The sequence below is a fragment of the Oncorhynchus masou genome, chromosome 5 (assembly GCF_036934945.1).
Source record: "Oncorhynchus masou masou isolate Uvic2021 chromosome 5, UVic_Omas_1.1, whole genome shotgun sequence".
Lineage (NCBI taxonomy): Eukaryota > Metazoa > Chordata > Actinopteri > Salmoniformes > Salmonidae > Oncorhynchus > Oncorhynchus masou.
Genome location: NC_088216.1, coordinates 69,839,053 through 69,864,009, shown reverse-complemented (window position 1 = coordinate 69,864,009; position 24,957 = coordinate 69,839,053). Strand labels below are relative to the sequence as shown.

General features: G+C 42.4%; 1 protein-coding gene across 4 annotated transcripts; it reads left to right on the top strand.

Moving 5' to 3' along the window:
• The first annotated feature begins 4,901 nt into the window (after positions 1-4,901).
• On the top strand, positions 4,902-19,002 carry LOC135540163 (tubulin monoglycylase TTLL3-like). 4 transcript variants are annotated; one of them, XM_064966590.1, is made up of 15 exons: positions 4,932-4,987; positions 5,694-5,907; positions 7,590-7,703; positions 7,906-8,009; positions 8,110-8,269; positions 8,373-8,422; positions 8,509-8,637; positions 8,772-8,886; positions 9,112-9,231; positions 9,328-9,520; positions 9,629-9,777; positions 9,937-10,180; positions 10,305-10,564; positions 15,407-15,582; positions 15,685-19,002. In XM_064966590.1, exons 2-15 carry the CDS (start codon positions 5,811-5,813, stop codon positions 16,306-16,308), a joined length of 2,535 nt encoding a protein of 844 aa, XP_064822662.1. In that variant the 5' UTR covers positions 4,932-4,987; positions 5,694-5,810; the 3' UTR covers positions 16,309-19,002. The 4 variants fall into 4 exon arrangements, with proteins under 4 accessions (XP_064822665.1, XP_064822662.1, XP_064822663.1 ...); XM_064966591.1 differs by lacking the exon at positions 4,932-4,987 and adding an exon at positions 5,010-5,232; XM_064966593.1 differs by lacking the exon at positions 5,694-5,907 and having other exon boundaries at positions 4,902-4,987.
• The last annotated feature ends 5,955 nt before the right edge of the window (positions 19,003-24,957 follow it).

The window sequence follows — 24,957 nt, the reverse complement described above, 5'->3', positions numbered from 1 at the left end:
ACCCCAGTATCTCTACTTGCACATTGATCTTCTGCTCATCTATCACTCCAGTGTTTAATTGCTAAATTGTAATTATTTTGCCACTATGGCCCATTTATTGCCTTACATCCCTAATCTAACTACATTTGCACACACTGTGTATAGATTTTTTCTATTGTGTTATTGACTGTTTATCCCATGTGTAACTCTGTGTTGATTGTAGTATCGCACTGCTTTGCTTTATCTTGGCCAGGTCACAGTTGTAAATGAGAACTTGTTCTCAACTGGCCTACCTCGTTAAATAATGGTGAAATAAAAATATTTATTTTAAATAAGTTATGGAACAGTTTTGATGGTAGGCCAATCTTGTAGGCCTACATTATGATCAATTATCCAGACTAGCCTACTTGGCCACTGTCACAGCTGTTGGAGGAGGACCAAGGTGCAGTGTGGTGAGCGTACATTTTCTTTTATCAATCCAAATGACAACGAACAAAACAATAAACACTACAAAAACAAACCGTGAAGCTCAAAGGCTATATGCCCTAAACAAAGTCAACTTCTCACAAAGACAGGTGGGAAAAGGGCTATCTAAGTATGGTTCTCAATCAGAGACAATGATAGACAGCTGTCCCTGATTGAGAACCTGTTCCGGCCAAAACATAGAAATACAAATACATAATAGAACATAGAATAACCACCCCAAATCACACCCTGACCAAACCAAATAGAGACATAAAAAGGATATCTAAGGTCAGGGCGTGACAGCCACTGTTAAAAGTGTAACTTCAAGTGAGTACAGACCCCGTGTTCACGGTAAACGCATGCCAGACATTGCACAGAATTAGTGTGTGTGTGTGTGTGTGTATGTGTGTGCATGTGAGAGAGAGAGAGACAGACAGAGACAGAGAGAGAGCAAGAGAGAGAGAGAGAGAGATAGAGAGGGTGTTTGGATACTTTGGCATTTTTTAATCAGTTTTGCTCATTGGACAGGTCAGAGTCTATGTTTAAAGTTGTTGAGTGTTTTTTTTTGGCAATGCTCTGTTCCAGAATAGAGAGTGTTCCAGAGTAGAGAAACCCACAGTGGCAACTGTAATTAAGTGCTGGCAGTGTCTGCTGTGGCAGGTGGGAAGTTACCTAAAAAAATATCTCTCAATGTTCTACTCAAAGTGTACCAAATTCATGCATTTAGCTGTTGAAATTCCTTCTTCTTTTTTGCAGGGGAGAATGCCCCCGGACCCCCTAATGGCTTTAGGCACCCAATGAGGGGAAGTGGGGGAGACCCCCGCCCTACTGCCCCACATTTTTTTAACAACCCTGGTTTAAGATGAGCCAGAGTCACCTGGGCTGGATGAGAAAGAAAAACTTTGATTTGCATGTGCTGTCAAACTCAGCAGGGGTACATAGGGAGCACCAACTGCCATGCAAATGGATTCAAATGAGGGATGATAAAGTGTGGGTCAAAGGGTGAGGTTACAGAAAGTATGTTTATGTCTGCCATGACATATGAGTCAGAGATTCATCCACATGAAAAGATTATGAACCAGAGAGTACTAGTTGATATGAGAACCTGGATCTCCTCTTGGTTAGAAAGAAAGACAAGAAAACAAGTGTGTGTGTGTGTGCGTGTGTGTGCGTGTGTGTCAACATGTGTAATAGTGATTATTCCCTCCCGAATAAAATGTGAATTGCAGTTTACCCTAGCAGCAGCCGCACAGCTATGGGAATGATAAACTATGACATCACAATAGTAGAGGCAGTCATGGTGGGGACAATGGAGCTCTGTGAGGCAGAGAAGCGGGGGCGTGGCCTAGCTGGACAGAGGCTCCTCACACTGGAAGGACCACAGCAGCTGTCTGAACCGCTGTGTGTCTCACTGCCTTCACCCCACTCCCTCTCTCTGTTTGCCACAAACTCTGGAACGCAGGGATGGAGGTGGAGTAGGAAGAGAGACAGAGAGAAAGAGATGGCTTGCACAGACTCAAAGACAATAGCCCAATGGACAGAGAGCCCCTCTCTCTATAGAGACACATGCAGGCACATGTTGACACACACACACACGCACACACACACACACACACACACACACACACACACACACACACACACACACACACAGTACATAATATATTCATCCTTTCTTCAACACCCCCACTACCCTCACACTGTACCCACTGTTTGCTTCCTTCCCTTCCTTGCCATATAAACCTCCTTTCCTTTTTTACCATATAAACCTCTGGAGCTGATCAGTGTTTACTCTACCCTCCAAATGGAGTGCTATACTCTTCAAACACCCATAAAGGTTTACTGGCCATAACAGAGAGGAGGGGATACACTCACTACTAATCTGAATTTCACAAACACATTGAGAAGAAGAAGGGATATCTGTTCTGGTGTGAGGGACGGTAAACTTATGACCATGAAGATTCATGACATGGTACAACCACCTGTTTAGAAAAATGAGTTTGACCAGCATTTAAAGCAACTCAATAAGTGATTGTGCAAACAGTGGATGTGCATCATTAAATGTGTATGAGTTGAGATCTGAATCAACACAAAGCTCACCTGCCTTCTGTTCATGTTTAATGAGAAAACACGGGACAAAGCACACAGTACAATCATAGAAATAGAATGAATAGAACAGGCTGAGAAGCTCTAACCCTGACTGATAAACTCATTGGTACACAGCAATGGCTGCCTGGTATTGTGGTGCAATAATTTCCATGGTACACACAAAGGTGCTAACTAGAACCTAAACGGGTTCTTCAGCTTTCCCATAGGAGAACCCTTTTTGGTTACAGACAAAAATCCTTTTGGGTTCCATGTAAAAACCCTTTCCACAGAAGGTCCTACATGGAACCCAAAGGGGTTTGACTTGGAACCAAAGAGGGTTCTGGAGGTTATCCTATGGGGACAGCCAAAGAACCCTTTTGGAACCCTGTTTTCTAAGTGTGTATTTTCGTTGACTCAGCAAATCACAGCACAGATTGAAACCCACTGGGCACAGATATCAGTACAATGTCTAGTTTTGATTTACATTTGGTTGAGTTGTCAACTAACGGTGAAATCAACAAAAAATGTCACCATGTCATTGGATTTAGGTTAAAAGTTGTGTAAAAAAAATACAATTGTTTTTGTTGTTGAAATGACGTGGAAACATTTCAACCAGTTTTTACACTCAAAATGGCTGCCAGTCTATCCATTATGCCATCATTGAATTGAATGGAAATCCCATTCCTATTCATTCTATTTCTATGGTACAATCCACCCAGGCTTAGGGCAAAGACTAGAGAATGAACATAGGCTAAAACTGCTTCTCCAATAGAAATCCCTGTAGGTGATGTCATGGTGACGTTGGCTAGCTAAGTTCATACGTAGAAACACATGATTGGTTCTAACGGTCGTCTCTCGTGCTGAACTGCGCATGTGCAGGCCGTCAAATCAAAGGCACTCCCATATAAAGTTGTTTTTGAGGATAATCAAAACATGTCAGTTTGGCACTTTCACGAGGATGAAGTAATAACAGGTTCAACTACTTCAGGAAATGGCTTGAATCTAGGTTGTGCCTTTAGATTTAGAGAACTAATAAAGAATTTTTAACTTCTCTCATTGACTTCTCAAACCCCAAACCCAGGCCTGGTCTGTTTGGTCTGTTTCGCAAGCATTCCCGGAAGTGTCGTGCCTCTAGGTTTGCACCTCTAGGTTTAGAAACTCTGTGTTTTTGGCCTCCAATATCTATTCAGGCTCTCATTCACCTACAACATCAAATGGTTTTGTGATGAAAAAGCCATCTAATTCAATGAATAGGATTCAATGACTCCATCTGTTTTTAAAGCTTACATGATGGCCGTTAGCATTCTGCATTTTCTTACAGAACATAGGACTACCCAGATAGCAGATTTACAAGCTTTACATGATGGTGGTTAGGTAATAGAGGCCATAAGGCTAGATTTCAGTTTCTCTACTCTCCTGGTCTCCAGGTAGGCTACCAGTTGCCTCATATACAAGTAGATACAGTAGGTCTACTGCCAATGCTGTATTTGAAATAGCTAGTATTATGCAGTATCTCATGTTATGGTAAAAATCTAAATACTACTTCACCAGCTGCATTATGGGAGTTAGGCCCTGACATGTCCCTGGATCCATAGGATGAGAACCATGACCTTGCACAGTCATATGACATATCCCACAGGGAGCAATTGGCCGTGGGAGTGGGATTCTCCTGATTAAATAAATATCCGTTAAACATGGTTGAGATATGGATAGATATCAATGCATGGTGTACAAAAACCCCAGAAATAAAACATGTTTGTAGTGCTTGTTTCTTTGAACCAGATTATATTCCGTTGCGTTTTTTTTTCATATACGGGCATTGACCGCCACCTAGTGGTCATAAACATACATCAAAATCTGACACGTTTTTGCTACAGTTTAAAATATTGCAACATTGTAACAAGCGATTTTTTTGTTCACTATAGACAATCCAACAACATTTCAAGAGCAGAATGCTACGCATCAGAAATATCAGTTCTTACTTTCTAGATTTCCATAGATGAATTAACCACTCATGATGAGACAAGCAGGGTCGTGCAGTAAATTTAATTGAATGATGTATTGAGGTAATTTCATCTGAATGAATGAAATATCCCGCTTTGAGCAAAACGTTTGCCTATGTAACCTAGCCCTCCCACTGCCTTCGCGTGGGCCATGGCTAGAAGGGCTACAGTTTATGTCAAATTGACGTCTACAAGTTGCATTTTTGTTCATTTTAGCTAACCCTAATAATTTTACTAAACTTAATTATCCTAGCCTGCAGCGTAAATTCTCTTAACCTGCAACTAAAAGTCAATTCTGACATAAAATGTATCCCTTCTAGTCAAAACTCTTCACATTTCGGTCCTATTCACCGTTGGTATGGAGACACTAAACAGGCAGCAGAGAGAAATGGCAATGTGAAGATTGCGCAGGTGCGACCCTGCAAACGAGAGAACGCACCACATCCGATGAGGTGAGTGAAGTAGACCTATACCCTAGAAATCGCGGTATGACAAATAGTCCCTCCACCGCATAAGCAGAGAATTTGCGAGGAATTGCGAAATATATTCCTGGGAAAATGTTACGCGCAGTCGTGCAATCACTTTGATCATTGTGGCGTCACAGTCAGTGCAGTCGATGCAGGTGTCTTTAGAAGCGTGGGTGTCTTGTAAACGAACAGCAAAATCACGAATACGGAAGTGTTGGTATGAGAAAGAGGTAGTCTATTTTTGTGTTTGCCTGGTCAATGACAATGTTATTTTTTGTCATTGGGGATTTTTGGTCAGTCCCTTAGCTAAAGTATCCTCCTGTTGTGTTGTTCTGTGAATGTCACAGATATCCTATAGCTAAGCTATTTAGAACGGGGCCAGTGCTCCACTGTCTGAAGAAGGTAGCAAGTTAGGTGTAACACTGCCCTGTCCAGGGTGTAAGAAACGTGACAGGTGTAGCCAAGCTATCTCTGCTCAGCAATTTGATCCACTTTATAGTACACTGCATCTAATAACAACCCACAGCACTAACAGGACACACACAGTGCATGCTACAATAAACGGTCTGGCATTAGATAAACGGTGAATGCAAACATTTGCACAGATATGACATGTGCTTGTAATCATGCATTGGATATTATAGTTATCCTTAATTGAAACCTCACAATAACTTGTGAATTATTTTTACAGTTACTATGGCGAACTAATCAAGCCAAACAGCAACAACTTAAAAGAAGAGCACAGCTAGAGACATGATATAGGGAGTAGAGGTCAGGGGTCCCTTGGCCAGTGAAGGCCATTGTCTCTATGGAGGCCGCCAAGCCCCCAAAGTGTGTCCAGCCGGGGCAGAGTGAGGAGGGAGATCGGGGAGCTGATGGAAGCCCAACACCGCGCATTGACAGTGGTGAGGGAAGCCAGCTGTAATCATCTGTCAGCCAAAGACAACGAACGAATGTATATACACTACCGTTAAAAAGTTTGGGGTCACTTAGAAATGTCCTTGTTTTTTAAAGAAAAGCAAATGTTGTCCATTTAAAATAACATAACATTGATCAGAAATACAGTGTAGACATTGTTAATGTTGTTAATGACTTGTAGCTGGAAACGGCAGATAAAAAAAAAAGGAATATCTACATAGGCATACAGAGACCCATTATCAGCAACCATCACTCCTGTGTTCCAATGGCACGTAGTGTAAGCTAATCTATGTTTATAATTTTAAAAGGCTAATTGATCATTAGAAAACCCTTTTGCAATTATGTTAGCACAGCTAAAAACGGTTGTGCTGATTTTTAAAGAAGCAATAAAACTGGCCTTCTTTATGGTTGCGTGTCTGGAGCATCAACATTTGTAGGTTCAATTACAGGCTCAAAATGGCATTTACTTTGCAACTCTGCCTGGAAGGCCAGCATCCCGGAATCACCTCTTCACTGTTGATGTTGAGACTGGTGTTTTGCTGGTACTATTTAATGAAGCTGCCAGTTGAGGACCTGTGAGACGTCTGTTTCTCAAACTAGACACTCTGATGTACTTGTCCTCTTGCTCAGTTGTGCACCGGGTCCTCCCACTCCTCTTTCTATTCTGGTTAGTGTCAGTTTGCGCTGTTCTGTGAAGCGAGTAGTACACAGCGTTGTACGAGATTTTCAGTTTCTTGGCAATTTCTCACATGGAATAGCCTTCATTTCTCAGAACAAGAATAGACTGACGAGTTTCAGAAGAAGGCTTTTTGTTTCTGGCCATTTTGAGCCTGTAATTGAACCCACAAATGCTGATGCTCCAGATACTCAACTAGTCTAAAGAAGGCCAGTTTAATTGCTTATTTAACCAGAAAAACAGTTTTAAGCTGTGCTAATATAATTGCAAAAGTGTTTTCTAATGATCAATTAGCCTTTTAAAATTATAAACTTGGATTAGCTAACACAACATGCCATTGGAACACAGGAGTGATGGTCGCTGATAATGGGCCTATGTACGCCTATGTAGATATTCCAGAAAAAACAAGTGGTTTACAGCTACAATAGTCATTTACAACATTAGCAATGTCTACACTGTATTTCTGATCAATTTGATGTTATTTTAATGGACATTTTTTTAAATTTTCTTTCAAAAACAAGGACATTTTTAAGTGACCCCAAACTTTTGAATGGTAGTTTATGTATGTATGAAGAGTGTTGAATTAGTCATGAGGTCCCACTCTAAAATGTTAGATTATCAAATGTTTGAATACAGAGGCCAGGCATTAAAATGCAGTGTTTTTGCTCTTTCGATGCTGGGCTGAAGAAGTCAAGGTATAGGCTTCAATTACACTCCCAAGGGTTTGTGAACTTCATGGCATATTTATCTGCATTAGGCCTACATGGGGATGTAATGATGTTCTTATGTTTTTCCCTTAAAAAAGTGTCTAGTATGTCATGTTACTTACTTGTTCGTAGATTATGCTAACTGTTCAACGTCATTGTCACAGCAACGTGTATTGGTGTGACTGAATACAGAACATTGCTCACCTTTGCTAGAACACTGTATTACTATATGTACCCCAAACCCCATGTAGATGGATGTAGTTGTGTTTTCGCTCCTCATATTCAGAACCTCTAGGAGAGAGAGACCCCAGTAAAGACCGGCAGAGCAAAGCCCTGTGCCAACAACACACTCAAATGTTCCTGAACCTCACCACAGAGAAGGGCCTACAGCAAATACCATGTAATCCTACACACACAACCTTCAGACACTTAACACTGACTAACCAGTCATACTAAACATGGACTTGGCTTTGGTACCACTTATAACAGTACCATCAACTAACAGTAGATGAGAATACAGTTTGACTTGAATGCGTAGTTTATAAAGTGGTTATTACCACCGCTGTATCTGAGCTGTGTGTTTATGTATGTGTGTATATCAGCACCACCAGGTGAGGGAAGAGTGAGGCGCAACTTGCTCAACCTGCCCATCATCAACCCAGAGAGACTGCGGACAGCAAAAGTACTGGTTGACAAAGCTGTAAAGGTAAGAATCTAAAATAGGACAACCGTCTATATATGTTATACTTAAGGTCATGTAGATACTATTTTATATATCTCTCTCTCTGTGTGTCGTTTTCTCTCAGATGCGTATGGTGTTCTCCATACAGGGTCCATACCCTGTGGTTCGGGCTGCCCTGAAGGCGAGGGGTTGGGTAGAGCGCCGCCTGCCTCGGCCAAACCAGCACTGGAGCCGGTGCCGTGGAGATGATGGGAATGATGCTGATGACAGTGATGATGACAATGGTGAGACAGGAAGGCCACTGCAAATCTTGTAGTAATTGATTTTAACTATCATTGACCATTAACCTAAATCCTAGATTGTAATCTCCCTCTATGCTCTGCTTAGACAGCCCAGACGACAGAGAGGAAGACCCAGATGACTTGTATGACCTAATGGTAATAGAACGGAAGTGTGTGTGTGTGTGTGGGGGGGGGGGGGGCACACAGTTTTTATGTCTTTCCCCTGCCCATCTATCTTACAGTCTCGCATGGTGAGGAACGAAACGTCATATTTCTATTGGACGACGCGTAGAGAGACAGTGGACAACCGCTCATTGCGAAAGGAACAGATGACCAATCACTATGCCAAAGCAGGCACCTTCACCACCAAGGTTTGATGGCTTTCACATGGGAGACTCTGAAATTAACGAACTCTACCTTTTCACAGTCGTTGATCATTTTTATACTCACCACACCTATGTAGGCTATGCCTGTCTTCTCTCCATCTCTCTCATTTCTGTCTCAGGTTGGGTTGTGTGTGAACCTGAGGAACCTGCGTTGGTTTGATGCTGCAGACCTTGACTCCTTCTTCCCACGCTGCTATAGGCTGGGGGCAGAGGATGAGAAACATGCCTTTATCGGTCAGAATCCTCACCGGTCTCTTTCCACACCACGCGTTCTGATCTGCCTATTTCCCCCCCTCTCTATCGGAATGCCTCACTTCTATAGTCTTAGGGGGATTTACAGTACTGCCTCTCCTTCCCTTTCATTTTCCATACTTTTAGGTGTGGGGGGGCAACCTTCCTGTGGCAACCTCTCTGACTTGCTTTATTTCTCCCTCTCTGTGTCTTTGTCTCTCTCTATAGAGGACTACAGGAGGACAGCATGCACCAGCCTTATACAGTGTGTTGTGGAGAGGATTCGGGGTGAGCGAGGTGAGGGAGAGGGAGGTGGCACAGCTGGATCAACTCACCAATCATGTCAAAGTAAGGTATTTCTCACAAAAAGAGGCATACCCCCTCAATCCCCCCGATTTAGGTCAACCAGAGCTACAGGCTTCATTGTCTTGTCCAATCCCTTAGGTCAGAAAAAAGCATGCAAGCGTCGAGCCATCTCATTGGTGGCCTCCAGAATGATTGACAGTGCACTAAAAGTTTGCCAGGACTTCCTGGACAGCTTGGAACACAATGACATAGACATTGCCTTGGAAACACCACCATCCCTAACAGAACAAGAGTGGCTGGAGTTCATCCACAATTACTACCTGGTTGTCCAGTGAGTACTCCATATAGTATGATCATTATGTGTCTCTGTCATGTCAGAACACGCATCTCTTTGTCAGTGTATCTCAGTGGCACTTTTTACTCTCTCCCTATCTCTCAGTGATGGTGTAGAGATAGAGGAGACTTTTCACTATTTGAACAGCTGTCAGGCTATGTTGCGGAAGCTTCGTGATGTCAATCCACAGCTAGACACAGACGGCATCCACAACATCTGGATAGTCAAACCTGGGGCCAAGTCCCGAGGCAGAGGTGAGTTCCAAGAGGGGTAGAAGAGACAAGTGTAGTAGTACTTTATTTAACTCTATCCTTATGCTGTATTTATCTATAATATTTATTTAATGCTGCTTATAGTGTAGGCCTACACTAACTTTGTTTTTGTGTGTCTTCCATGTCCCTCCACCTGTGCAGGCATCATGTGTGCCAAGCGGCTGGATGACATCCTGAGGCTGGTGGACAGTGACCCAGCCCTGATCAAGGACAGTAAGTGGGTGGTGCAGAAGTACCTGGAGCGCCCCCTGCTGGTCCACGGCACCAAGTTCGACCTCCGTCAGTGGTTCCTGGTGACTGACTGGAACCCTCTCACTGTCTGGTTTTATAAGAAGTGCTACCTACGCTTCTCCACCCAGCCCTACTCAGTTGAGACACTGGACAGGTAAGGAGGACATTTTTACCCTGTTGTTATTGGCATTTTACCATGTTGATTCCACATTTCACCTTGTTGCTAATTTCCTATGGTCTTATCTCTCTTGTTCCCCTCTATATCCCCCTTCTTCCAGTTCTATCCACCTGTGTAACAACTCCATACAGAAGCACTTTCAGCCCTCCCAGCAGCGTCACCCAGAGGTGCCTGAGGACAACATGTGGTCATGTGACCAGTTCCAGGCCTTCCTGTCTGGACAGGGCCGAGCAGCACAGTGGTGGTCTGTGGTGGTCCCAGGGATGAAGAAGGCTGTGGTCCACGCCCTGCAGACTGCCCAAGACCTGGTGGAGTCACGCCGAGGGAGCTTTGAACTCTACGGAGCCGACTTCATGCTAGGTGTGAATGATGTCAGTGGCATCAGTATTTGTTGTTATTGGCAGTGAAGTTCAAGTTTTATTGTCACATGCACAAGTACAGTGAAATGCTTAACTTGCAAGCTCTACCCAAAAGTGCAGTAATCAATGAATATCAAAATAGTATAACTTATTTAAAAAATACAATTTTATATATATATATATACATACATACAGTTCCTTCAGAAAGTATTCATACCCATTGACTTATTCCACATTTTTTGTGTTCCAGCCTGAAATCTAAATGGATTAAATATTTTTTTTAATCTCACCCATCTACTCATAATACCCCATAATGGCAGTGACAACATGTTTTTCAAAATGTTAGCAAATTTATTGAAAATTAAATACAAAAAAATACATAATTTACATTAGTATTCACACCCCTGAGTCAATACTTTATAGAAGAACATTACAGCTGTGAGTCTCTCTGGGTCTCTCTGGGTAAGTCTCTAAGAGCATTCCACACATTGTGCAACATTTCTCCATTATTATTTTAAGAATTCTTTAAGCTCTGGCAAATTGGTTGTTGATCATTATTAAACAACCATTTTCAAGTCTTGACCACTCAGGAACATTTACGGTCTTCTAGGTAAGCAACTCCAGTGTAGATTTGGCCTTGTGTTTCAGATAATTGTCCTGCTGAAAGGTGAATTAATTTCCCAGTGTCTGGTGGAAAGCAGACTGAACCTGGTTTTCCACTAGGATTTTACCTGTGCTTTATCTCCATTCCGTTTATTTTTTATCATGAAAAATACCCCCGTCCTTACCCACCCCTATGCTTGAAAATATGGACAGTGGTACTCAGTAATGTGTTGTATTGGATTTGCCTCAAACATACAGTGCATTCTGAAAGTATTCAGACCCCTTTACCTTTTCCACATTTTGTTACGTTTACAGCCTCGAAAATGGATGAAAGTTTTTTTTCCCCTCAAACTTCACACAATTCCCCATAATGACAAAGCAAAAATGGGTTTTTAGACATTTTTGCTCATTTATTTAAAATAAAAACTGAAATTATACATTTACATACACCTCAGCCAAATACATTTAAACTCAGTTTTTCACAATTCCTGACATTTAATCCTATTCAAAATTCCCTGTTTTAGGTCAGTTAGGATCACCACTTTATTTTAAGAACGTGAAATGTCAGAATAATATTAGTGATTTATTTCAGCTTTTATTTCTTTCATCACAATCTCAGTGGGTTAGAAGTATACATACACTCAATTAGTATTTGGTAGCATTGCCTTTAAATTGTTGAACTTAGGTCAAACGTTTCGGGTAGCCTTCCACAAGCTTCCCACATTAAGTTGGGTGAATTTTGGCCCATTCATTCTGACAGCTGGTGTAACTGAGTCAGGTTTGTAGGCCTCCTTGCTCGCACACAATTTTTCAGTTCTGCCCACACATTTTCTATAGGATTGAGGTCAGGGCTTTGTGTTGGCCACTCCAATACCTTGACTTTGTTGTCCTTAAGCCATTTTTCCACAAATGTGGAAGTATGCTTGGGGTCATTGTCCATTTGGAAGACCCATTTGCGACCAAGCTTTAACTTCCTGACTGATGTCTCATCAGACCAGAGGACATTTCCCCAAAAAGTACGATCTTTGTCCCCGTGTGCAGTTTCAAACCATAGTTTGACTTTTTTATGGCAGTGTTGGAGCAGTGACTTCTTCCTTGCTGAGCGGCCTTTCAGGTTATGTCGATATAGGACTCGTTTTACTGTGGATATAGATACTTTTGTACCGGTTTCCTCCAGTATCTTCACAGGATATTTTGCTGTTGTTCTGATTGATTTGCACTTTTCTCACCAAAGTACGTTAATCTCTAGGAGACAGAATGCGTCTCCTTCCTGAGCGGTATGACGGCTGCATGGTCCCATGGTGTTTATACTTGCATACTATTGTTTGTACAGATGAACATGGTACCTTCAAGCAAGGAGGCACAGAGTTTGAAGGTAGGCCTTGAAATGCATCCACAGGTACACCTCCAAAACTACTCAAAGTAGACTATAGTTTTTAACAGGACATTTGTGGAGTGGTCAAAAAACAAGTTAATGACTCCAACCTAAGTGTTTGTAATCTTCCGACTTCAACTGTAAGTATTCAGACCGTTTATTCAGTACTTAGTTGAAGCACCTTTGTCAGCGATTACAGCCTGAAATTTTCTTGGGTATGATACTACAAGCTTGACAAACCTGTATTTGGGGAGTTTATTCCATTCTTCTCGGCAGATCCTCTCAAGCTCTGTCAGGTTGGATGGGGAGCATTGCTGCACAGCTATTTTCAGATCTCTCCGGAGATTTCGAATTGGGTTCAAGTCCGGGCTCTGGCTGGGCCACTCAAGGACATCCAGAGACTTTTCCCGAAGCCACTCCTGTGTTGTCCCCAGTCTGAGGTCCTGAGCGCTCTGGAGCAGGTTTTCATCAAGGATCTCTCTGTACTTTGCTCCGTTAATCTTTCTCTCAATCCTGACTTGTCTCCCAGTCCCTGCCGCTGAAAAACATCCCCACAGCATGATGCTGCCACCTCCATGCTTCACCGATGGGATGGTGCCAGGTTTCCTCCAGACGTGACGCTTGGCATTCATGCCAAAGAGTTCAATCTTGGTTTCATCAGACCAGAGAATCTTGTTTCTCATGGTCAGAGTCCTTTAGGTGCCTTCTGGCCAGCTCCAAGCAGGCTGTCATGTGCTTTTTACTGAGGAGTGGCATCCGTCTGGAAACTCCCCCATAAAGGCCTGACTGGTGAGGTGCTTCCGGAGATATGTGCCTCGACACAATCCTGTCTCAAAGCTCTACGGACAATTCCTTCAACCTCATGGCTTGATTTTGCTCTGTCTGACATGCACTGCCAACTGTGGGACCTTATATAGACCTTATATAGACCATTTAATTTACCACAGATGGACTCCAGTCAAGTTGTAGAAACATCAAGGATAATCAATGGAAACAGCAAAAATGTCAAAAAACCTATTCCCTTTGTCATTATGGGGTATTGTGTGTAGATTGATGAGTAAAGAAATATATTTTAACAATTTTAGAATAATGCTGTAATGTAACAAATTGTTGAAAAAGTCAAGGAGTCTGAATACTTTCCGAATGCACTGTACCACTTTAAATTCAGGACAAAAAGTGAATTGCTTTGCCAATTATTGTTGCAGTATTACTTTAGTGTCTTGTTGCAAACAGGATTCATGTTTCTCTTCACTCTGTGGTTACTCCACAATAGTAACCTAATTGACAATGTTGTTGATCCATTCTCAGTTTTCTCCTATCACAGTCATTAAACTCTGTAACTGTTTTAAAGTTGGCCTCATGGTGAAATCCTAGAGCGATGTCCTTCCTCTCCGGCAAACTGAGTTAGGAAGGACGCCTGTATCTTTGTAGTGACTGGGTGTGTTGATACACCATACAAAGTGTGCAATTTATAACTTCACCATGCTCAAACGGATATTCAATGTCTGATTGTTGTTTTTGTTTTTTTACCCATCTATCAATGGGTGCCCTTCTTTGCGAGGCATTGGAAAAACAAACTAAAACACAAACAAAGGGGTTGAATACTTATTGGCTGAAGTTATTTCAGCTTTTCAATTTTAATGAATTTGTTTGAAAAAATGAAAAAAAGAATTCCAATTTGACATTATGGGGTATTGTGTAAGCCAGTGACAAAAAAAAAATCACTATTTAATCCATTTTAAATTCAGGCTGTAACACAATAAAATGTGGAAAATGTCAAGGGGTGTGAATACTTTCCAAAGGTAAAGAAAACAAAGATAAGAGAGGAAGCTAAATACAGGGTCAGTGCCAATTCCACATTTACAATGTACAGGGATACTTGAGTTTCAAACACAAAGACCAGAGAGGTTTTCCAATGCTTCGCAAAGAAGAACACCTATTGGTAGATGGGTAAGAAAAAAACTATACCTTTAATGCATAGAGAAGTTTTTAATTCCACTTTGGATGGTGTATCATTACACCCAGTCACTACAAAGATACAAGCGTCTTTCCTAACTCAGTTGCCGGAGAGGATGGACACCGCTCAGGGATTTCACCATGAGGCCAATGGTGACTTTAAAACAGTTACAGAGTTTGATCAACAACATTGTAGTTACTCCACATTAATAAACTAATTGACAGAGTGAAAAGAAGGAAGCCTGAACAGAATAACAAATATTCTAAAGCATGCATCCTGTTTGCAACAAGGCACTAAAGTAATACTGCAACAAATGTGGCAATGCAAAGTGTTATCTTTGGGGCAAGTCATATACAACACATTACTGAGTACCACTCTCCATATTTTCAAGCATAGTGGTGGCGGTATCATGTTATGGTTATACTTGTAATCGTTAATGATTAGGGAATTTTTCAGAATAAAAAATGAATGGGATGGTGATGGGCACTGGCAAAATCCTAGAGGAAAACCAAGTTCAGTCTGCTTTCCACCAGACACTGGGAGATGAATTCATCTTTCAGCAGGACAATAACTTAAAGCACAAATCTACACAGGAGTTGCTTACAAAGAAGACAATGAATGTTCCTGAGTGGCTGAGTTAATCTGCTTGAAAATCTTTAGTTATTCATAAAAAATATATATTTTTACAAAAACTGATTTTTCTTCCACTTTGTCATTAGAGTATTTTGTTGTTGACAAAACAAAAAGACAAATCCATTTTAATCCCGCTTTGTAACAATAAAATGTGAAGAAATCCAAGGGGTCTGAATACTTTTGCAAGGCACTGTACATGTAAACAGGAGTAATAGTGACCAGTAGCAGGATAAATAGGTAGATACTAATATGGTGGGACATCTTCTTTTCCAAAGGTCGTGACCTGAGGCCATGGCTGATAGAGATCAATGCCAGCCCCACCATGGCCCCCTCTACAGCAGTGACAACACGCCTGTGTGCAGCCGTGCAGGAGGACACTCTACGGGTGGTCCTGGACCGTCGGTTGGACCGAGGGGCACACACTGGGGGCTTTCAGCTTATATACAAACAGGTGAGGTGTGTTTGTGTATGCCTTTAAGTTAGGAAAGGGAAGTTTTAATGTACCCCTGAATAAGAGGTTGTACAGATGTCATCTCTCTGTCTCTGTCTATAGGCAGCAGTGGAGGTGCCTCAGTATGTAGGGGTCAACCTGCTTGTTGAGGGCTCCCAGATCAGACGGCCCCGCCCTCCTCCTCAAAAAGCCTCCAAACCCTCTAAGGGTCGTACCAACCAACCAGCGCCCAGACGCCCTCCTCAAAGCCAGGAGTACGAGGCTGTGGCAGAGAAACCCAAGCCAGCCCCCTCTAAGAAGGGTCTGAAGTCTGAGGTACGACACCTTACCTTCTCTGGCTTCAGAGTCCAAACCCCACTTTCTACTGAGAGGCATCTGGCTGGGGCTCCCTGGAGGCTGCAGCGTCTGGGCCTGGTTGACTCCCTCCAGCTGCCCCCCAGGGCCCAGTCACGCTCTATGGACTGCTGGCGGAGACCCCAGGTTATTGTGCCCTGGTCAGGGCGAGCACGCCCCTTTGCTACCCCTGATATCTACAAAGGCCCTGTCCTTCCCTTGGAGGTCATCAGCCTTCAAGACCCAGACAGGGAGCCCAGTGCCCTGCTTGTGCCCACTCCTCTGGTCCAACATGCTGAGTTCAGGTTCCAGAAGTTTTTCAGGCAACAGAACCTCCATCGTAGGGTGATCAGGACCACATGTGTAGGGAGAGGAACTCACAAGAGCTCGTGACATGGATCGGTTATTGAACCATTCACTGACACTGCCTGATTTTGAAAGCTGTCTTTTTGCACCCAGCCATTGTAGGCCTACCTCATCATAATAAAGTCAGTATTGTATCCACTTAGAATTTCAGTCTTGGTATGTTTTTCCCTTTATACTGATTTATTTAGATAACTGTGTGCTGTAGTCTTTTTTGTCCAACTTGGCAACCTGGTCTCAGAGCATTTTGTGTTATTCTGTACTGAAATCTGAGATGGTTATCATATTGTATGCATAATATTTCTCAGATTATTACCAATCCCAAAAGGTATGACTACAAACAGCCAGAAAAGGCTACTCTCCTCGATGTTATCCTCACAAATAATCCTGATAGGTATCAGTCTGGTGTTTTCTGTAAATACCTTATTGATCACTGTTTTACAGCCTGTGTACATAATGGCTGCTCATTTAAACGACCTGTCCTGATTTGTCACAGATGCTTATTTTTTATTTACTTTAATGAGCAAGCCTTCCTTCATGAACTGGCCTCTGTAAAATGGTATAGAATCAGCTTGATCCCCTCTGTCGAAGATGCTTTGGACCGTCTATTTTTTTATATTTTCAGTGGTATCGTTAACAAACACGCACCCATATAGAAAATGAGAATTAAAACAGGTTCCGTCCCTGGTTCGACCGTGATCTTGCAGAGTTACTCCACCTCAAGAATTGCATTTGACGAAAGGCTCAGCACATGCATACTCAGGCTGACTGGCTCTCGTTCAGGCAAATGAGAAATAAGTGCACTCAGGCTATCCGGAAGGCCATAGTTAGTTACTTTAAGGAGCAGTTCTCTCTCTGTGGGTCTGACCCCAAGAAGTTCTGGAAAACAGTTAAAGACCTGGAGAATAAAACCTCACAGCTTCCCATGTCCCTTAATGTTGATGATGTGGTTGTTACTGACAAGAAGCACTTGGCTGAGCTCTTTAATCACCACTTCATTAAGTCAGGATTCCTATTTGACCCAGCCATGCCTCCTTGCCCTTCCAACATTTCCTCATCTCCCACCCCTTCTCATGCGAATTCCCCGATGCTTCTCCCTCTTTTTCCCCTGCCCCGCTACAAAGTTTCTCCCTGCAGGCAGTCACTGAGTCTGAGGTGCTAAAGGATCTCCTGAAACTTGACCCCAAAAAAAACATCTGGGACAGATGGTTTAGACCTTTCTTCTTTAAGGTTGCTGCCCCTATCATTGCCAAGCCTGTCTCTCCTCCCATTGTTTGGAAGGCAGCAACGGTTCATCCTTTATTTAAAGGGGGAGATCAAGCTGAGCCTGACTGTTATAGGCATGTGTTGGAAAAACTTGTCAATAGTCAACTGACTGGCTTTCTTGATGTCTATATTATGCAATCTGGATGTCACTGAAACCTTAAAGGTCTTAAATGATGTCACCATTGCCCTTGATTCTAAGCAATGTTGTGATGCTATTTTTATTGACTTTGCCAAAGCTATTGATATGTAGACCATTCCATTCTTGTGAGCCGGCTAAGGATTATTGGTGTCTCTGAGGGGTATTTGGTCTGGTTTGCTAACTACCTCAAAGAGTGCAGTGTATAAAGTCAGAAAATCTGCTGTCTCAATTACTGCCTGTCACCAAGGGAGTACCTCAAGGCTCGATCCTAGGCCCCACACTCTTCTCAATTTACATCAACAACATAGCTCAAGCAGTAGGAAGCTCTCTCAACCATTTATATGCAGATGATAGTCTTTTATACTCAGCTGACCCCTCCCTGGATGTTGTGTTAATGCTCTACAACAAAGATTTCTTAGTGTCCAAAAAGCTTTCTCTACCCTTAACCTTGTTCTGAACACGTCCAAACAAAGGGCATGTGGTTTGGTAAGAAGAATGCCCCTCTCCCCACAGGTGTGATTACTAACTCTGAGGGTTTAGAGCTTGAGGTAGTCACCTCATACAAGTACTTGTGAGTATGGCTAGACGGTGCACTGTCCTTCTCTTAGCACATATCAAAGCTGCAGGATAAAGTTAAATCTAGACTTGGTTTCCTCTATCGTAATCACTCCTCTTTCACCCCAACTGCCAACCTAACCCTGATTCAGATAACCATCCTACCCATGCTAGATTACGGAGACATCATTTATAGATCAGCAGATAAGGGTGCTCTCAAGCGGCTAGATGTTCTTTACCATTCGGCCGTCAGATTTGCCACCAATGCTCCTTTATAGGACACATCACTGCACTCTATACTCCTCTGTAAAGTGGTCATCTCTGTATACCCGTAGCAAGACCCACTGGTTGATGCTTATTTATAAAACTCTCTTTGCCCTCTTTCTCCCCTGAGATACCGACTGCAGCCCTCATCCTCCACATACAACACCCATTCTTCTAGTTACATTCTATTAAAACCTCTTGGAACATCAGAAAAGCAATCAAATTAATCTTTTACCTTTGATGGGCTTCGGATGTTTTCACTCACGGGACTCCCAGTTAGACAGCAAATGTTCCTTTTGTTCCATAAAGCTATTTTTTATCCAAATACCTCAGTTTGATGCGTAATGCCTAGGAATCCACCGGAAATAGCAGTCACGACAACACAGACAAAAATTCCAAATTATATCGATGATATCGACAGAAACATGGCAAATGTTTTTTATAATCAATCCTCAAGGTGTTTTTCAAATATCTATTCAATAATACACTGCTCAGAAAAATAAAGGGAACACTAAAATAACACATCCTAGATCTGAATGAATGAAATATTCTTATTAAATACTTTTTTCTTTACATAGTTTAATGTGCTGACGACAAAATCACACAAATTATCAATGGAAATCAAATGTATCAACCCATGGTGGTCTGGATTTGGAGTCACACTCAAAATTAAAGTGAAAACCACACTTCAGGCTGATCCAGCTTTGATGTAATGTCCTTAAAACAAGTCAAAATGAAGCTCAGTAGTGTGTGTGGCCTTCACGTGCCTGTATGACCTCCCTACAATGCCTGGGCATGCTCCTGATGAGGTGGCGTATGGTCTCCTGAGGGATCTCCTCCCAGACCTGGACTAAAGCATCCGCCAACTCCTGGACAGTCTGTGGTGCAACGTGGCGTTGGTGGATTGAACGAGACATGATGTCCCAGATGTGCTCAATTGGATTCAGGTCTGGGGAATGGGCGGGCCAGTGGCGAATTTGCTAATCTTAGTGTTCTCTGGCAAATGCCAAACATCCTGCACGGTGTTGGGCTGTAAGCACAACCCCCACCTGTGGACGTCGGGCCCTCATACCACCCTCATGGAGTCTGTTTCTGACCGTTTGAGCAGACACATGCACATTTGTGGCCTGCTGGAGGTCATTTTGCAGGGCTCTGACAGTACTCCTCCTGCTCCTCCTTGCACAAAGGCGGAGGTAGTGGTCCTGCTGCTGGATTGTTGCCCTCCTACGGCCTCCTCCACGTCTCCTGATGTACTGGCCTGTCTCCTGGTAGCGCCTCCATCCTCTGGACATTACGCTGACAGACACAGCAAACCTTCTTGCCACAGCTCGCATTGATGTTCCATCCTGCATGAGCTGCACTACCTGAGCCACTTGTGTGGGTTGTAGACTCCATCTCATGCTTCCACTAGGCTGAGGTAGCAAGGAGGTAGCTCCTCACAACCGGAAAAATGGCGGACGGAAGACAGGGTGGTGCGGCAAGTGCCGCTTCTCATTCGAATGCTGTAATTTTATCTAAACCATCAGGTGTACGCCGATCCCAGCTAAGTAACTCATGCAAAGAGTTAAAGCGCAATTATGTGTTTTATCTCCAGTACTCTGCCATGATTGTCAGTTATGTAGCTGCTCTACTGATAATCTCAGTGCGTCCTTGCTGGGATGACACAATCAGTCTACTACAGGAGAATATCAACACCAAACACATTGGTTCACCGTTCCACGGGAGCGGTCAGTACACAGCATACCATAATGTTCTGAATAATGGCCAAGTCTACCTCGCTCCTTATTCTACTGAACCGCTTAGGCGTAACAAACACAAGTCCAACATTTATCGGAAACTGTTAAACTACCTGTTCACTACCCTCCTGCTCTCCGGGGATGTACAACTCAATCCAGAAAATTTAACTTTTTTCAATGTGTCAATCACTCTCGAGTCATGTGGGACCCACGAGCTAAACCCAAGGGACGACTAGGGGGGCACTTGAACATTCGTAGTGTCATTCCAAAAAGTGATCAAATTCAACATCTACTCACAGACTCCAACCTTGACTTTCTCTGCCTCTCAGAGACATGGCTCCATAAACACTCTCCATATGCTGCTTTGATTGTGCCTGGCTACAATGTTTTCAGGAGAGACAGGATTGAAGGAAGAGGAGGGGGTGTGATGATTTACATTAAAGAACATATCCGATGTAAACAAATTGAGTGGTCATGTGATAATGAACTAGAATGTATCGGCCTGAACGTTACACTGTCTCCCCAAATGTCTTTTACCCTCATTGGAATGTATAGGCCACCTTCCACCAAGTGTGTTTTTTGATCAGTTTAATATCATGCTTAGGGAATGTGATTTTGGAAAGAGGTCATCTTAATGGGAGATTTTAACATGAATTATGAAGACAAGTGTTGTAGGAAAACCCTCAAACGGATCACTAATACCTTTGACCTTACACAGCTAGTTAAAGGGCCAACCAGGGTGACTTGTTGCTCTAAAACACAGATTGATTTGGTGTTCAGTAATAAACCAGAGAGAGTGACTAAATCATTCAATATGGTTACTGGGCTGTCTGATCATAATCTGACACTTATAGCCAGAAAGCTGTCTAAGAGCAGGTTTAACCTCTCTACTGTTAGAAAGCCGGATCAACTCAGAATACCTAAGAGTGAATTAAACTATTTTGAAAAAGCAATTAAGGGAATAAACTGGAATGATCTCTTGTCCTATACAGACATGGAAGCTGATAGTCAAGTTTTTCTATCCACAATCCAGACTACAATAAATGGCTTCCTAAAGAAAATCAAATCCAAACCTGGCCAAAAGAGCACTCTTCCTTGGCTAAATGGAGAAATCTGGAAATTGATGAAAGAACAAGATTATGCTCTAAAAATAGCCCTAAAATCTAAATTAGAGCATGACAGACGTAGGTTTACCATGTTGAGAAATAAGGTGATGAAAGAAATCAGACAGGCCAAGGCAAACTTTTGTATTAACATAATTGGTGAAGCAAAGGGAAATTCTAAATTGATATGGGAGAATCTAAAAAAGTTAACAGGGAAAGACCATAGTAACACTGCAAGAAGACTAGAAATCATGGTGAATAACAATCTAACACAGGATGCAGTCGAAATAGCAATAGCCTTCAATTCCTACTTTATTGACTCTGTCAGGGCACTGACACAGAACCCCTCCACTGGTTTCTTGGGCTCAGTGCTAGTGAATGACACTCAACCTGTCTTCATCATAAGGGAGGTTTCTGAGTCAAAGGTGAACAAGGTGATTAGCTCACTAAAGACCTCTAAAGCCAAAGATGTGTTTGGGATGGACTCTTACCTTTTTTTTAAACTACAAAGAGTCACTCATTGGCCCCATTACTAAAGTCACAAACACATCTATTGGTCTCGGTGTGTTTCCAAGGGTATGGAAGTCGGCCATAATAACGGCCATCTTTAAATCAGGTGACCCTGTTGACGTGAGTAACTACAGGCCCATTAGTATACTACCTGTGGTGTCAAAGGTTGTTGAAAAGTGTGTAGCAGAACAACTGATTGCCCACCTCAACAACAGCCCCTTCACATTACACTCCATGCAGTTTGGCTTCAGAGTGAAACACTCCACAGAAACGGCCAACTGCTTTCTTCTGGAAAATGTGAAGTCCAAGATGGACAAAGGGGATGCTGTTGGGGCTGTGTTTCTGGACCTAAGGAAGGCTTTTGATACTGTTAACCATGAGATTCTCATCACGAAATTGTCCAAGTTCAACATTTTCCCCTGATGCCTTGAGATGGATGAAATCATACCTTGAAGGCAGAACTCAGTGTGTCAGAGTGAGCAATGAGCTGTCGCCAACTCGTAGCTATGATGTGGGCGTGCCCCAAGGGTCAATACTGGGGCCCCTCCTGTTCAGCATGTACATTAATGATCTGCCTTCTGTCTGTACTGGGTCTGAAGTTCAAATGTATGCAGATGATACAGTGATATATGTGCATGCAAAGAGCAAACAACAAGCTGCACAAGAACTCACTAATGTAATGGTCCAGGTTACAAAGTGGCTCAGTGACTCGTGTTTGCATCTCAATGTGAAAAAAACTGTTTGCATGTTCTTCACAAAGAGGGCAACAGATGCTACTGAGCCAGATGTCTATGTGTCAGGGGAGAAGCTCCAGGTGGTATCCGATTTTAAGTACCTTGGCATCATACTTGAAAAGCATGTGAAAAAGGTAATTCAAATAACTAAATTCAACCTAGCTAATTTCCGATTTATATGAAATTGTTTGACTACAGAGGTAGCAAAACTGTACTTCAACTCTATGATACTCACCCACTTAACATACTGCTTGACTAGTTGGGCCCAAGCTTGCTGTACAACATTAAAACCTATTCAGTCTGTCTACAAACAGGCTCTCAAAGTGCTTGATAGGAAGCCCAATAGCCATCATCATTGTCACATCCTTAGAAAGTATGAGCTCTTGAGTTGGGAAAATCTTGTGCAATACACCGACGCATGTCTTGTATTCAAGATCCTTAATGGCCTGGCTCCCCCTCCACTCAATATTTTTGTTAAACAGAAAACCCAGACATATGGCAGCAGATCCACAAGGTCTGCCATGAGAGGTGACCGTATAGTTCCCCTAAGGAAAAGCACCTTTAGTAAATCTGCATTCTCTGTGAGAGCTTCCCATGTCTGGAATACACTGCCATCAGACACACATAACTGCACCACATATCACACTTTCACAAAATTCTTGAAGACATGGCTAAAGGTCAATCAGATTTGTGAACATGGTCCCTAGCTGTGTGTTGCCGCTTTCCATGTTGTCTGTAGCTTGTGAGGTGTGGAAACACTTTGTTGCTTTTATGAATTTTGTCTTGCTGCTTTTTGCTCTATGTTGCTCTGTCTGTATGCTACGTCTTGCTTGTCCTATGTTGCTCTGTCTGTATGCTATGTCTTGCTTGTTCTATGTTGCTATTGTCTATATTGTAATTGTTTTTAATAACCTGCCCAGGGACTGCGGTTGAAAATTAGCCGGCTGGCTAAAACCGACACTTTTACTGAAACGTTGATTAATGTGCACTGTCCCTGTAAAAATAAAAATAAACTCAAACTCAAAGCACCGTCAGCATTCAAAGTGACCAAAACATCAGCCAGGGAGCATAGGAACTGAGAAGTGGTCTGTGGTCCCCACCTGCAGAACCACTCCTTTATTGGGGGTGTCTTGCTAATTGCCTATAATTTCCACCTGTTGTCTATACCATTTGCACAACAGCATGTGAAATGTATTGTCAATCAGTGTTGCTTCCTAAGTGGACAGTTTGATTTCACAGAAATGTGATTGACTTGGAGTTACATTGTGTTGTTTAAATGTTCCCTTTATTTTTTTGAGCAGTGTATATCAGCCGGGACAGTTGGTTTTTCACTAGGACCGGGAGGAAAAATGGCTACCTCTCTGTTTAGCGCAAAAATCACACAGAGCCAACAACTGACCACTTATCAATGTGGACGTTTACGCTCATTCTTTAAAATAAAGTCCCGAAACTAAGTCTAAAGACTGTAGACACCTTAGGGAAGCCACAGAAAAAAAATCTGGTTGATATCCCTTTCAATGGGCAATAGGGATGCATAGAAACACAGGGGTTTCAAAATAAGTGTCACTTCCTGATTGGATTTTTGTAAGGATTTCGCCTGCAATTATCAGTTCTGTTATACTCACAGACAATATTTTTTACAGTTTTGGAAACTTTAGTGTTTTCTATCCAAAGCTGTCAATTATATGCATATTCTAGCATATGGTCCTGAGAAATAGGCATTTTACTTTGGGAATGTTATTTTTCCAAAAATAAAAATAGTGCCCCCTAGCTTCAAGAGGGTATTACCAAAGCACACACATCCCTGGGTCGCTCCTCTTTTCAGGTTAGGAGTTAGGTTAAGGATAGGGTTTGGTAAAGGGTTAGCTAATGCTAAGTTGTTGCAAAGTAGCTAAAATGCTAAAGTTTTCCATGATGACTAGCAACCTTTGGCTTGCTAGATGTTCGTTTTTGTACCGCGACCAAACGCCCTACTTTCACACTTGCCTTAACCTGTTGAAACTCCCCATCCCGGATCCGGGATCGTGACTAAAGCCTCAGGCTCATTAGCATAACGCAACGTTAACGATTTATAAAAATCGCAAATAAAATGAAAATAATGCGCCTACTCTCAAGCTTAGCCTTTTCTTAACAACACTGTCATCTCAGATTTTCAAAATATGCTTTTGAACCATAGCAATTCACTAATTTGTGTAAGAGTATGCTAAGCTAGCTTAGCATTTTGAGTAGCATTTAGCACGCAACATTTTCACAAAAACCAGATAACCAAATAAATAAAATCATTTACCTTTGAAGAGCTTCGGATGTTTTCAATGAGGAGACTCTCCGTTACATAGCAAATGCGCAGTTTTTCCTGAAAGCGTCTGTGTGTA

Excerpts from the sequence above, each read along its gene's own strand:
- LOC135540163 (XM_064966590.1), top strand. The coding sequence starts at position 5,811 with ATGGAGGCCGCCAAGCCCCCAAAGTGTGTCCAGCCGGGGCAGAGTGAG. Across the intron at positions 8,010-8,109 it reads TGGTTGACAAAGCTGTAAAG|ATGCGTATGGTGTTCTCCAT; the intron begins GTAAGAATCTAA and ends GTTTTCTCTCAG. Across the intron at positions 10,181-10,304 it reads TCAGTTGAGACACTGGACAG|TTCTATCCACCTGTGTAACA; the intron begins GTAAGGAGGACA and ends CCCTTCTTCCAG.